This window comes from Lynx canadensis, chromosome D1 (assembly GCF_007474595.2).
Source record: "Lynx canadensis isolate LIC74 chromosome D1, mLynCan4.pri.v2, whole genome shotgun sequence".
NCBI classification, from domain to species: domain Eukaryota; kingdom Metazoa; phylum Chordata; class Mammalia; order Carnivora; family Felidae; genus Lynx; species Lynx canadensis.
The window spans coordinates 49,329,749-49,342,557 of NC_044312.2; the positions used below are offsets into that span (position 1 = coordinate 49,329,749).

General features: G+C 39.4%; 1 protein-coding gene across 4 annotated transcripts in view; it reads left to right on the forward strand.

Annotated features, from left to right (window-relative positions):
- The first annotated feature begins 947 nt into the window (after positions 1–947).
- The window catches only part of CCDC90B (coiled-coil domain containing 90B), a 49,997-nt gene continuing 38,135 nt past the window's right edge, over positions 948–12,809 (forward strand). The window contains exons 1-3 of one of the 4 annotated variants that reach the window (XM_030331796.1): positions 948–1,423; positions 7,408–7,527; positions 9,681–9,784. In XM_030331796.1, coding sequence (XP_030187656.1) covers positions 1,324–1,423; positions 7,408–7,527; positions 9,681–9,784 — 324 coding nt within the window. In that variant the 5' untranslated portion in view covers positions 948–1,323. Of the gene's footprint in view, positions 1,424–7,407; positions 7,528–9,680; positions 9,785–12,809 lie in introns of those variants that run through there. The other 3 variants (XM_030331795.1, XM_030331797.1, XM_030331798.1) reach the window with 3 other exon arrangements.

A 12,809-nucleotide genomic window follows, 5' to 3' on the forward strand; every position in this document is an offset into this window, starting at 1 on the left:
TGCAAGTTGCTGAATCACCTTGAATATTTAAATTATTTCTTAAGTTTTACTATTATAAATAACATTCCAGGGTTTTAATTCTTAAAAATCTTAGCTACAGTTACGGTTATTTTTTCTCAGAACAGATTGTTAGAAGTGAACCTCTGGCTATTCATTTTTATTAGAATTTCATGTATATTATTAAATTGCTTTCTAAAGGTACTAACTTACATTCTTGCCAGCAGTGTAAGTGACCTGATGTAATTGCATATTTGCTGGCGTCGATAATTTTTTTTAAATTTTAATCAGTAAAACTGGTATATCTTTATGTTTGCTTTTTCATTTAACTGGTGAGATTAAACTGAGTTTTGTTTTGTTTTTCAATTTTTAAATAACCATTTATATTCCCTCTCCATAAATTGCCTGTTAAAGCCCTTGCTGGCAGGAATCAAGTGCTGTTCTTTAATGTGCCTCAGTGCTTACAATGGTGCTTGTTATGCAACTGATGCTGACAAAGCTTTGAAAACAAAGAGCTAGAAAAATCTTATTAGAGTAACTGTTTACATCCTTGTGAGAATAATTAAGCCACTAAAACCCAACCATTGTGTACCACTTTAGAATTTACGAAGACCATATCAACATACTTGAACACCAGAATTACTGTGTGTTGTTATTTTTAACATTTTTTCCGTGTGGAACAAAGTCTGAGGTAACAGGTCTCAGAGGGTAAGTGATGAAAAGCAGCACCGCTCTGGAAACGGAGAAATTGTTTCCCTCAAGACCGAAACTAAACTAACTGCAGTTCATCCTCCTGTACACAAGAGGGCAAAGGAGTAGGCCATGAAGCAGCAAGAATGAGCACCTCGCTGGACTACGTTTCCCAGGTTTCTGCGCGATTCCCCGGACTACTCAGCGGATGAGGATTTCAGGTCCCAGGTTGCTGGGCGGTAGGGTGTTACGCAATCTCACACTCAGGGGCGTAATGGCCTCTGGGTTTTCCCGGGGGACTTCCGCTGTTGAGCTGTACCTCATTGCTAGGAAACGGGAGCCAGAAGGTTCTCAGACAAGGTCCCGCTTTCTTAGAGTGGTAACGTCGTGCGCCGGTTGGGAAAGGGCGGTGGAAGGAGCGGAGCCTCTGTGAACCATGCTCGCGAACTGTGGGTCCGTCTGTAAAGAGGCCCGTCTTAAAGGTACCGAGGTTAGAATCTGCGCTGGGAGGGACTTTCGCTGCAGGCCGAAAACTACACTTCCCAGAATCCTCGTGGTGCCAGAACTACGTTGCCCGAAAGCCTGAGCGTGATTCAGCCAGCCTCTCACCTCCACCCGCCAGCCTGAAAACAGGAAATGTGGAGTCGCAGCGTTTGGCGGCTCCTGTGCTCTGACGGCCGTGCCGGCCGCCGGGTTTCCATCCTCGGCGGGCGTTTCTCGCCGGCCCTGCGGAGAGGTGAGACGAAACGGCTTGGTGTCGATGCCTGCGTGCTATTTGGGGATATTGCGGGTGGTTCGTGCCTGCTCCGGCGAGCGGTAGACAAGAGTGCCACGCCCCTCCCAGTCCCTGGTGCTGGTGACCCCGCCGCTGCATCTCGCCAGCTTAGATTGGGGCGGGAGGGGCTAGGACTGAGTAGAGAACCGCTTCTCCTCTTTTGAGAGCGAGCCCGTGAAAGCCTGGGGCTCCCACCTGGCTCCACCACTAGAGTCCCTCGGGCTTTTCTTTCTCAGCGCTTGGTTCCTTTTTATTATCAAATGAGGCTGGCAATCCCCGCCCTCTCCGAGGTCTGTCTGGAGTAATCTGTGTGCTGAGAGTTCTGGTTTCTTTCGTTGTTTGTTCAGACTTAAGCTGTTATTTGGGTGCTGTCTCGGACCCAGGTTTTTGGTAGACACAGCATGCATTTCAGGTCAGGCCAGCTGTACTTCGCTGTTATTTCCAGTACTCGGCAATCACATTGTAGCCTTTCAAAGCAAAACAAAACGTGAATACTGGAACCTGCAAGTGTTGAACTTGTTAGCACCCCTGTTAGCATTGTGTCCTAAAGGACAACCTGACTTGAGAGGTTGAAAGATGATTCCAGAGTCTCCCCGCACTCTTTAAAAACTCTTTAAGGTTGTCCGCGGAATGGGCACTTGGGACTAACCTTAGCATTCTCTGTTCCCCTTCTTAAATCTTCAGTGCCATGAGAAATGAGCCACCCTGTACCCACTATACTTTGTTCCATTTTGCTAATTGCTTCATTTTACTCACACAGTAAGATTGCAGTGGTTGATCTTGGATCTGTGAGACCGCTGTTTAGCTGCCAGGGTCTGTCACAAGGTATTTGGTTATATATTTATATATACTAAATGTGTTTAGCATACATACACATTATGATGGACTAATTTGAAAGCCTTGACCTTGACCCACAGAGGGATCTCCTTTATTATTCAGTTTCTTTTTTAAAGATGAATAAGAGAAGGCATGGGAGGGTGATGCAGTTTGTCTAAGTTTTAATAGTGCTGGATTCCTAGGCCATTACTACTTCCCAAACTAGGCAGAACAGAAATCCTGGGGGTACTTTTTAAAAATACTTAATTTTAAGTCCCACTCCAGAATAACTGAGTCAATCTTCAGGGGTGGAGCCCAGGGATCTCTGTGTTACTTAATTCTGGTAATTCTGATGTAGCTAGCAAAGCACATGTCATCTGACCAGCATATAGAAATAATGTATTAGTAACCAGCTGTGTCACTGAAGTGTTGCAACTCTGAATGTTAGTAAGTTAATATAAAACTTGTAGCTTAGATTTAATGAGACATCATTTTACTTGTGTTATCAAAAGTAAAATCTGGCCTTTTCTGGTAGTCTTGGTGCAAGGTAGGCCAGAGTGCTAATCCAAGATATACAATTTAGTAGCTTTGTGATGCTGGTTAAGTCTTTAAACTGTGAGTTTTTTCTCAGTCTTAAGAAAACTACAAGAGGCAACCAACGGAATGGGAAAAGATATTTGCAAATGACATATCGGACAAAGGGCTAGTATCTAAAATCTATAAAGAGCTCACCAAACTCCACACCCGAAAAACAAATAACCCAGTGAAGAAATGGGCAGAAAACATGAATAGACACTTCTCTAAAGAAGACATCCAGATGGCCAACAGGCACATGAAAAGATGTTCAGCGTCGCTCCTTATCAGGGAAATACAAATCAAAACCACACTCAGGTATCACCTCACGCCAGTCAGAGTGGCCAAAATGAACAAATCAGGAGACTATAGATGCTGGAGAGGATGTGGAGAAACGGGAACCCTCTTGCACTGTTGGTGGGAATGCAAATTGGTGCAGCCGCTCTGGAAAGCAGTGTGGAGGTTCCTCAGAAAATTAAAAATAGACCTACCCTATGACCCAGCAATAGCACTGCTAGGAATTTATCCAAGGGATACAGGAGTACTGATGCATAGGGGCACTTGTACCCCAATGTTTATAGCAGCACTCTCAACAATAGCCAAATTATGGAAAGAGCCTAAATGTCCATCAACTGATGAATGGATAAAGAAATTGTGGTATATATACACAATGGAGTACTATGTGGCAATGAGAAAAAATGAAATATGGCCTTTTGTAGCAACGTGGATGGAACTGGAGAGTGTAATGCTAAGTGAAATAAGCCATACAGAGAAAGACAGATACCACATGGTTTCACTCTTATGTGGATCCTGAGAAACTTAACAGGAACCCATGGGGGAGGGGAAGGAAAAAAAAAAAAAAAAAGAGGTTAGAGTGGGAGAGAGCCAAAGCATAAGAGACTGTTAAAAACTGAGAACAAACTGAGGGTTGATGGGGGGTGGGAGGGAGGGGAGGGTGGGTGATGGGTATTGAGGAGGGCACCTTTTGGGATGAGCACTGGGTGTTGTATGGAAACCAATTTGTCAATAAATTTCATATATAAAAAAAAAAAAAAAAACTTTGATATTTTAATTATTAAAAAAAAAAAAAAAGAAAACTACAAGATATGAAAGAATCGGAAGAAATAATAATGAAATGAAGGGCTTGGGGTTTTGTACAATTGCATACGTTTTGGGAACTTTTAAGGTATTAAGGACCTGTTATCCCACCCTGAGCTAAGAACAGTGATTCTGGTTATTTGTCTCCTCTACCTATTAATGTGCTTTCAAAGACTTACTCTTAAAAGTGCTTATGAGTTGAAGTACTTGTGACACCCTACTATGGATATCAAATGGCTTTTCCATTTCCTTATTGCCTCTAAAGAAGAGTGCTGTCTAAAGTCCTACTGCAAAGGAGGGGGTCAGCACCCACCTCTTAGGATTGTGAAGACTTAACCAAAGATTACATGACTATTTGAGTACACCAAAGGAATGAATGGTCCACAGATCCTTCTGAATTCTCTGCCCTCCTCATCCCCATAGTAAATAGTGCCCAAGGTAGGAACAGCAAAGGTAATTCACGCATTGGTGAATTTTGCTCATCCTGTTCCTCCTGCCTGGATAACTCCTCTTTAAGATTTACTATCATTAGTATCTTTTCCAGATAGCCATTCTTAACCCTTTATTCTCATTGAGGGCCAAATGTCTCTTCCCTGTATTCCCTTATGGATATACCTTGATAGCACATGATTTAAAACCACAGCCTTTATCTTCATTGTACCCATAACACCTAGCACAGTTCCCTTTCAATGAGCAGCTTTCTACAGAACACTCAGAATTGTATTAGGCATTGGGGATTCAGTGATGAGCAATAACAGGTGTGGTTCTTGCTTACAGGGATTTCATAGTCTAATGCAGTGGTCAGCAAAGTTTTTCTGTAATGAGCCAGGTTACATTTTAGACATTGTGGGCAATACGGTCACTTGCGACTACTCTTGTCATGTTAACATGAAAGCCGCCGTTGATAATACGTAAATCAATGAGCATGGCTGGGTTGCAGTAAAGCTATTTAGAAAAACAGGTGGTGGTGGTGACCTGCAGGCTGTAGTTTGCTGATGTGATTCCTGACCTAGTGGGAAAGGTAAGCAGTTAACAGTCATATAAATGTGTAATTCATGAGGTGTGGCAAAACAGTGTTCTAGGATCCTGTGAACAAGCAACACCTGACGTAAAAGAGTCTGGGCAGGCTTTCTGAAGGAGGAGACATTCAAACTGAACTCAGAAGGATAAACATGAGCAGGCAAAGAAAAGGAGAGCTTTCTTAAGTTTTTCAGAGAATTAAAGAGTTAAAAGAATCCTTAAGAGCAGAGAGCCAAAGAGGGGAGACAGGAGACTGCAGCTGCACCCTGCAGATTGTGGCTGTGTTAGGTATTTGGTGTCTCTCCCATATTCACTAGGAAGCTGCCTTTTGTGAAAGGCATTCAAATGTTTGTTGACTGAAATCAGAGGAATTGTGCACTAACCTGCCTAGCTCTGAGACCATAACATCTCAGGCAGTTACTTAGCACTTCTGAGCCTGTTTTCCTCATCCATAACATGAGAATTTTAAGGATAAGTATTAGGTGTGAAAGCAGTATCATGTCATATAAATATTACCCTCTCTCCTCCCCCACCAAGTAAACCTTGAATAAAATACTAAACTTCTAATCAAGGAGAGATAACTTCAGGTACTAATCAATCCTAATACAATTATTACTGGAAATATTGCTGAAACCTGCCCCTCTTTTTCCTCCAAGTTTTTCTTTTCCTCCTCAGGTCTAATATTGACACACAGGCACATTGCTGAACTCTTCTAGATGGCACTCAAAGCCAAAAAGATTGCTGACTGCTGTGCTAATATGTGTGTGTATGTGTTCAAAATTGATCCACTTTTACATCTGATTCCCATTATCTCTAAACAATTTATCTGAGTATTTAAATAAATTGATCTAAAGGACTGGCCATCACTTTTTCATCATTTGAATTTAGAGTTTATATTTAGATAGATACTGTTTTTAAACCTATCTTTCCTGCCCACTTACTAGTCCACAAAGTCAGCAAAGACATCAGTTTTGTCTGGTTTTCTCATCATCCTCTGTACCTGGTGCTCTAGTGTCTGTTGGCTGGAAGGATATTGCTGGAAGGATATAGGAAAGAATTGCATTTTCCCTACAGTACCTACCAGAAAAGCAATACTTGAGATTGCAGCTGTGTCTTTTTAAGTACCTACATGTATTAAGTGGTTTGGGATAAAAAAGAGAGACAGCATAGGGTGACAGAGCCTGAGCTTTGGAGTCAGAAGACCTGAGTCTGCATTCACTAATGACTCTGTGACTGGAGGTAAAATGCTTTACCTTAGGTTCACTTACCTTATCTAAAATGGATAATGCCACCTTGCCTTTGTAGTATATAAAACATCTAGTACAGTACCTTGTGTTCAATTAATAATTATACTAATTAGCTGTTATTTTACTTAATATATAGTAATAGTAATGAAGTTGAATGTAAACAGAGTTCTTGCTGAAAGAGAATACTTTTTAATGAAATTCACCAGCAATATATGGAAAAGGACCATACTGTGTCTAGGTTAAAAATTGGGAATTTGGGGCACCTGGGTGGCGCAGTCGGTTAAGCATCCGACTTCAGCCAGGTCACGATCTCGCGGTCCGGGAGTTCGAGCCCCGCGTCGGGCTCTGGGCTGATGGCTCAGAGCCTGGAGCCTGTTTCCGATTCTGTGTCTCCCTCTCTCTCTGCCCCTCCCCCGTTCATGCTCTGTCTCTCTCTGTCCCAAAAATAAATAAACGTTGAAAAAAAAAAATTGGGAATTTATTGAAATGGTACATTTATTTCAAAGATAAGAAATTTGCTAGGGCTTTTGTGTTGCCTCTAGTAAATACTCCAGGATTTAAAATCAGATTCACTGATTGATTCAACAAAATATTGTGACCCAATTATTTGCCGAGTACCGTTCTAGGTACCGAAGATACAGTGATGAAAAACACAAAGTGTCCTAGAGCTTGTACTCTGGTTCAGAGAGACGAACAAGACGAGTTCAGATTAGAACTGAGGACTGTGATGGAAATAAGCTGGATATGTAGGAGGGTGGGAGTTCAAAAAGCTACTTTATGTGAGGATGTAGGTATAAATAATTATCATAGCTCTGTGAAAGACATCTTAGCACCTAGGAGAGTTGGATGGTTTCCACTCTTCCAGTAATGAGAGACATGACAGTGATCTCCAAAGCTTTTGATGTATATTACATTACAACTTTTTACTGACTCTTAACAAATAAAACATCATACTGAAAGAAGGAAAGGGAGCATTTATTGAATGTTTGCCGTGTACAGAGTACTTTTAGACACTTTTCAGATAGAAGAGTCCAAGGCTCAGAGGAACCCGTTTTCTTCCTTGAAATTACAGAATTCCTAAGCAGAAGAGCTAGAACTGTATTGTAAATAGATGAGAGAAATGCTTGAGAAGCTAAAGTGGCACACTTGTGTTAGTTCCTACAAGGAAAAAACCCTGTCTTCTCTTTTCAGACTTTTTCACCACCACAACCAAGGAAGGATATGATATGAGGCGAGTGGACCTAACTCCTTTAGAACAAAGGAAATTAACGTTTGATACCCATGCACTGGTTCAGGATTTGGAAACTCATGGTAAGAAACGGATAACTCTTGAAAGAACTTAACAACTTAACAACAGTCATAGTAAATTACCTAGTCAAGACAGTGTAATGGACAATTAAGAATCCGTTGAAATACAAGTGCTATCCATACAGTGGAATATTTTACAGTCATGAAAATGGTATTGCTTGAAGAATATTTACTGATAATGAAAAATACTCAAGATAGAGAACTAACATATAACATTACATATGCAGTATGATTTCAATTATGTAGAAAAAAACTGCAGAGTTTCTAGGCTGATACTAAAGTTCATGTGTAAGTACAAGGACTGCTTAGGAATAGCAAAAAAGAAAAAGGAACAAGCACAAAAAATAACCAGTTGTCAAAACAATAATTTAAATTGTGTGATAATACAGGAATAGAAAAGTTGATAAATGGGGCACCTAGGTGACTCAGTCAGTTAAGTGTCCAGCTTCAGCTCAGGTCATGATCTCACAGTTCATGAGTTCGAGCCCCATGTCAGGCTCACTGCTGTCAGCACAGAGTCTGCTTTGGATCTTCTGTCCCCCTCTCTCTCTGCCCCTTCCCTGCTCATGCACATGCTGTCACCCTCTCTCTCAAAAATAAATACACTGTAAAAAATAAAAAATAAGAAAAGTTGATTAATGAAATAGAGTTGTATTCAGATAGGTAAACATAGATATTTTTAGCTAACAATAAGGCATTACAAATTAGGGAAAGGAAGAGCTATTTAATAAATTGATAAGATACATGACTAGCCATTTGAAAAAATAAATTCCAGGTTGATTAAAAGTCAAATCTATGGGTTACCTGGGTGGCTCAGTCAGTTGAGCATCCGACTTCGGCTCAGGTCATGATCTCGCGGTCCATGAGTTGGAGCCCCATGTCGGGCTGTATGCTGACAGCTCAGAGCCTGGAACTTGCTTTGGATTCTGTGTCTCCCTTTCTCTCCGTCCCTCCCCCACTCATGCTCTCTCTCTCTCTCGCTGTCTCTCTGTCAAAAATAAATAAACATTAAAAAAAAAAAGTCAAATGTAAAAATATGAGGGAAAAGTTAAAAAAAATGCTAGAATACTTTAAGACTTTTAGATTGAGGAAACGACATAAAACTCAAAAGCAGTGAACTAAAGACTGACGTGTGACTACTGAAATATTTAAATCTGTATATCAAAGGGTGTCATCTGTAAAGTTAGAAATATTAGGAATAGACATAATAATGAGCCTATTGCTTTAATACACAAAATTCATATGAACCAATAAGGAAATGTTCAGTATCTTATAGGAAAATGGGTAAAGGCCATAAATAGCACACAGAAAAATATAAATAGGCAGTAAATATATGTAAGGTGCTTAACTAAGGAAATGCAAATTTTAAGTATAAATAACAATGCTATGCCATTTCATTTTTTAATGCCAATTATAAACTGAAAAAAAAAAAAACTAGCAGTATCCAGTGTTGATATAAATATGGGGAAATGGATCAGTGGGAATTAAAATTGCAGAATGCTTTTAGAGAGTAATTTAGCATAATCTGAAATTTTTTATTGTAACCATTTTTTAAAAAGTAAAAAATTTAAGGGTGCCTGCGTGACTCAGTCGGTTAAGCCTCTGACTTTGGATCAGGTCATGATCTCACGGTTTGTGAGTTTGAGCCCCGCGTTGGGCTCTGTGCTGACACTTCAGAGCCTGGAGCCTGCTTCAGATTTCTGTCTCTCTCTCTCTCTCCCTCTCTCTCTCTCTCTCTCTCTCCCCCTCTCTCCCCCTTCCCCACTCATGCTCTATCTCTCCCTCTTTCAAAAATAAACAAATATTTTTTTAAAAAGTAAAAAATTTAAATGATGAGGAAAGTTATTCTAGCTGTCTATGTTGATATGGATATCATTTTTTAAAAATATAAACATACGTTGGGCGCCTGGGTGGCTCAGTCGGTACACGTCCCACTTCGGCTCAGGTTGTGATCTCGCAGTCTGTGAGTTGGAGCCCCACGTCGGGCTCTGTGCTGACGGCTCCGAGCCTGGAGCCTGTTTTAGATTCTATGTCTCCCTCTCTCTCTGACCCTCCCCTGTTCATGCTCTGTCTCTCTCTCAAAAATAAATAAACGTTAAAAAAAATTAAAAAAAAAAAAATATATATATATACACATATGTATTTGCTCTCTACAGGATTTGACAAAGCACAAGCAGAAACAATTGTATCAGCATTAACCACTTTATCAAATGTCAGCCTGGATAGTATCTATAAGGAGATGGTCACTCGAGCTCAACAGGTAATATTTTCATTATTATCAATTGTGACCATTTCATTAGACAATCTTTTTCATATGGCATCTCTGTCAACCCACCCACCTGCCAAACATACCTGCATCTTTCTCTCTACAAAGGGACCAAAGAACAAAAGCAAAACTCTTCAGTAAAGTTAGTATCTAAAGAGATTGAGGAGTTAGAAGAGTCGTAATAAAATTATGGTCACACAGAGAATGAAATTTTGTCAAAGCTTTCGTTGTGTGAGATAATTATATATTATTTGAATTATTTGAGGTGGTGGTAGGTGATGAGTGAAACAACTTCTTCCCCACAGAATACCTACCACAGTAGAAAAGCTGACCTATACTTCAGCCAGGTCTCGATCTCGCGGTCTGTGAGTTCGAGCCCCACGTCAGGCTCTGGGCTGATGGCTCAGAGCCTGGAGCCTGTTTCCGATTCTGTGTCTCCCTCTCTCTCTGCCCCTCCCCCATTCATGCTCTGTCTCTCTCTGTCACAAAAAATAAATTAAAAAAAAAAAAAAAAACGAAAAGCTGACCTATTAGATAAAAACATTTAACTGCAGTCAGGTGTATGTTGTGATTAACTTTCACAAACGGAAGAGACTTAATTAAACATGGCTGGAAAGGATTTCATTAAGATGCTTTAAATTTGGATACACAAATTCTTAAAGTCAGATAATGCCGTTTACTAAGAACTTACAGTGAGAGATGCACAGGGCTGTGGATTTCTCACATATTATCTTAGGTAATCCCTCTAACAACCTTGCAAAGTAGATAGAATTATTCTACTTTGCCACTGAGGGGAGAATCAGATTAATTTTTTACAGTTGTCATTGTGGTGCTGTGGAGAAAAAGAATAATTTTATATAAAACATAGAATAAGCTAAATGAGCTTGACTGTGGAATATAATTGATAAAACTCATAATCGTGAATTAATCACTATGATTAAAAATGTTTACTTTCTGTAATTTTATACACACACACACATACATGTATATTTTCTTTCCCTTGGACTTGACAAATACTTCATTTTTACTTAGGAATTAAGATTTTCCTTCTTTTTTTATTCTTCCTCTCCCAAGTGATGCACTGTTAATACAACGTTGCATTAGTTTCTAATGTACAAAGTAGTGATACACCAATTCTATACATTACTCAGTGCTCCCCCATGATATATGTAGTCACTATCTGTCACTATACAGTTTTTTTTATAAGAGTCTGTTTCTTGGTTTGTGTCTCTCTTTTTTTACCTTTACCTATTTGTTTCTTAAATTCCACATCTGAGTGAAATCATAAGGTATTTGTCTTTCTCTAACTATTTTACTTAGCATTGTAGTCTCTGCCTCCCTCCATGTTATTGCAAATGGCATGGTTTCATTCTTTTTTTTTGGCTGAATAATATTCTATTGTGTATATATACCACATCTATATCCATTCATCATTCGATGAGCACTTGAGCTGCTTCCATGATTTGACTATTGTATATAATACTGCAATAAACATAGAGGTGTATGCATCCCTTTGAGTAAGTGTTTTTGTTTGTTTTTTAATGTTTGTTTATTTTTGAGAGACAAAGTGTGAGCAGGGGAGGGGCAGAGAGAGGAAGACACAGTAGCCAAAGCAGGCTCTGGGCTCTGAGCTGTCAGCACAGAGCCTGATGTGGGGTCAAACTCACAAACCATGAGACCGTGATCTGAGCCAAAGTTGGATGCTTAACCAGCTGAGCCACCCAGGTGCCCCTTGAATAAGTGTTTTTGTATCTTTTGAGTTAAATACCCAATAGTGCAATTACTAGATTATAGGCTATTTTTCATTTTTTGAGGACCCTCCCTACTGTCTTTTATAGTGGCTACACCAGTTTGCATTCCCACCAACAGTGCAGGAGAGTTCTTTTTCTCCACATCCTCGCCAACATGTGTTGTTTCTTCTGTCGTTGATTTTAGCCATTCTGACAAGTATGTGAGGCAAAATCTCATTGTAGTTTTAATTTGCATTTCCCTAACAAGGACTGATGCTGATTGAGCATCTTTTCATGTGTCTGTTAGCCATCTGTATATCTACTTTGGAGAAATGTCTGTTCATGTCTTCTGCCCATTTTTTAATTGGATTATTTGTTTTCTTGGTGTTGAGTTGTGTAAATTCTTTATATATTTTGGAAACTAAGCTGTTATCAGATGTGTCATTTGCAAGTGTCTTCTCCCATTTCATAGGTTTCCTTTTAGTTTTGTTGATTGTTTCCTTTGTGCTGCAGAAGCTTTTTATTTTTATGTACTCCCAGTAGTTTTTTGTTTTTTTTTATTTCTCTTGACTTGGAAGACATATCTAGAAAAATGTTGCTACTGCTAATGTCAGAGAAATTACTGCCTGTGCTCTCTTACAGGACTTTTCAGTTTCAGGTCTCATATTTATGTGGTTAACTCATTTTGAGTTTATTTTTGGTATGGTGTAGGAAAGTGGTCCACTTTCTTTATTTTGCAAGTAGCTTTCCAGTTTTCCCAGCACCATTTGTTGAAGAGGCTGTCTTTTTCCCATTGCATATTCTTTTCCTCTTGTGTGAAAGATTAATTGACCATATAATTGTGGGTTTATTTCTGGGCTTTCTATTCTGTTCTATTTTGGGGACAATACCATACTGCTTTGATTACTACAGCTTTGTAATATAACTTGAAGTCCAGAATTGTGATAGCTCCAGTTCTGTTTTTCTTTTTCAAAACTGCTATGACCGTTCGAGGTCTTTTGTCATTCCATACAAATTTTAAGGTGGTTTGTTCTAGTTCTGTGAAAAATGCTGTTGGTATTTTGATAGGGTTACATTAAATCTGTAGATTGCTTTGGGTAGTATAGACATTTTAACAGTATTTGTTCTTCCAGTCCATGAGCATGGAATATCTTTGCATTTCTTAGTGTTGTCTTCAGTTTCTTTTATCATTGTTTTGGAGTTTTCATAGTACAGGTCTTTTACCTTCTTGATTAAAGTTATTTCTAGGTATTTTATTATATTTGGTGCAATTGTAAGTGAGATTATTA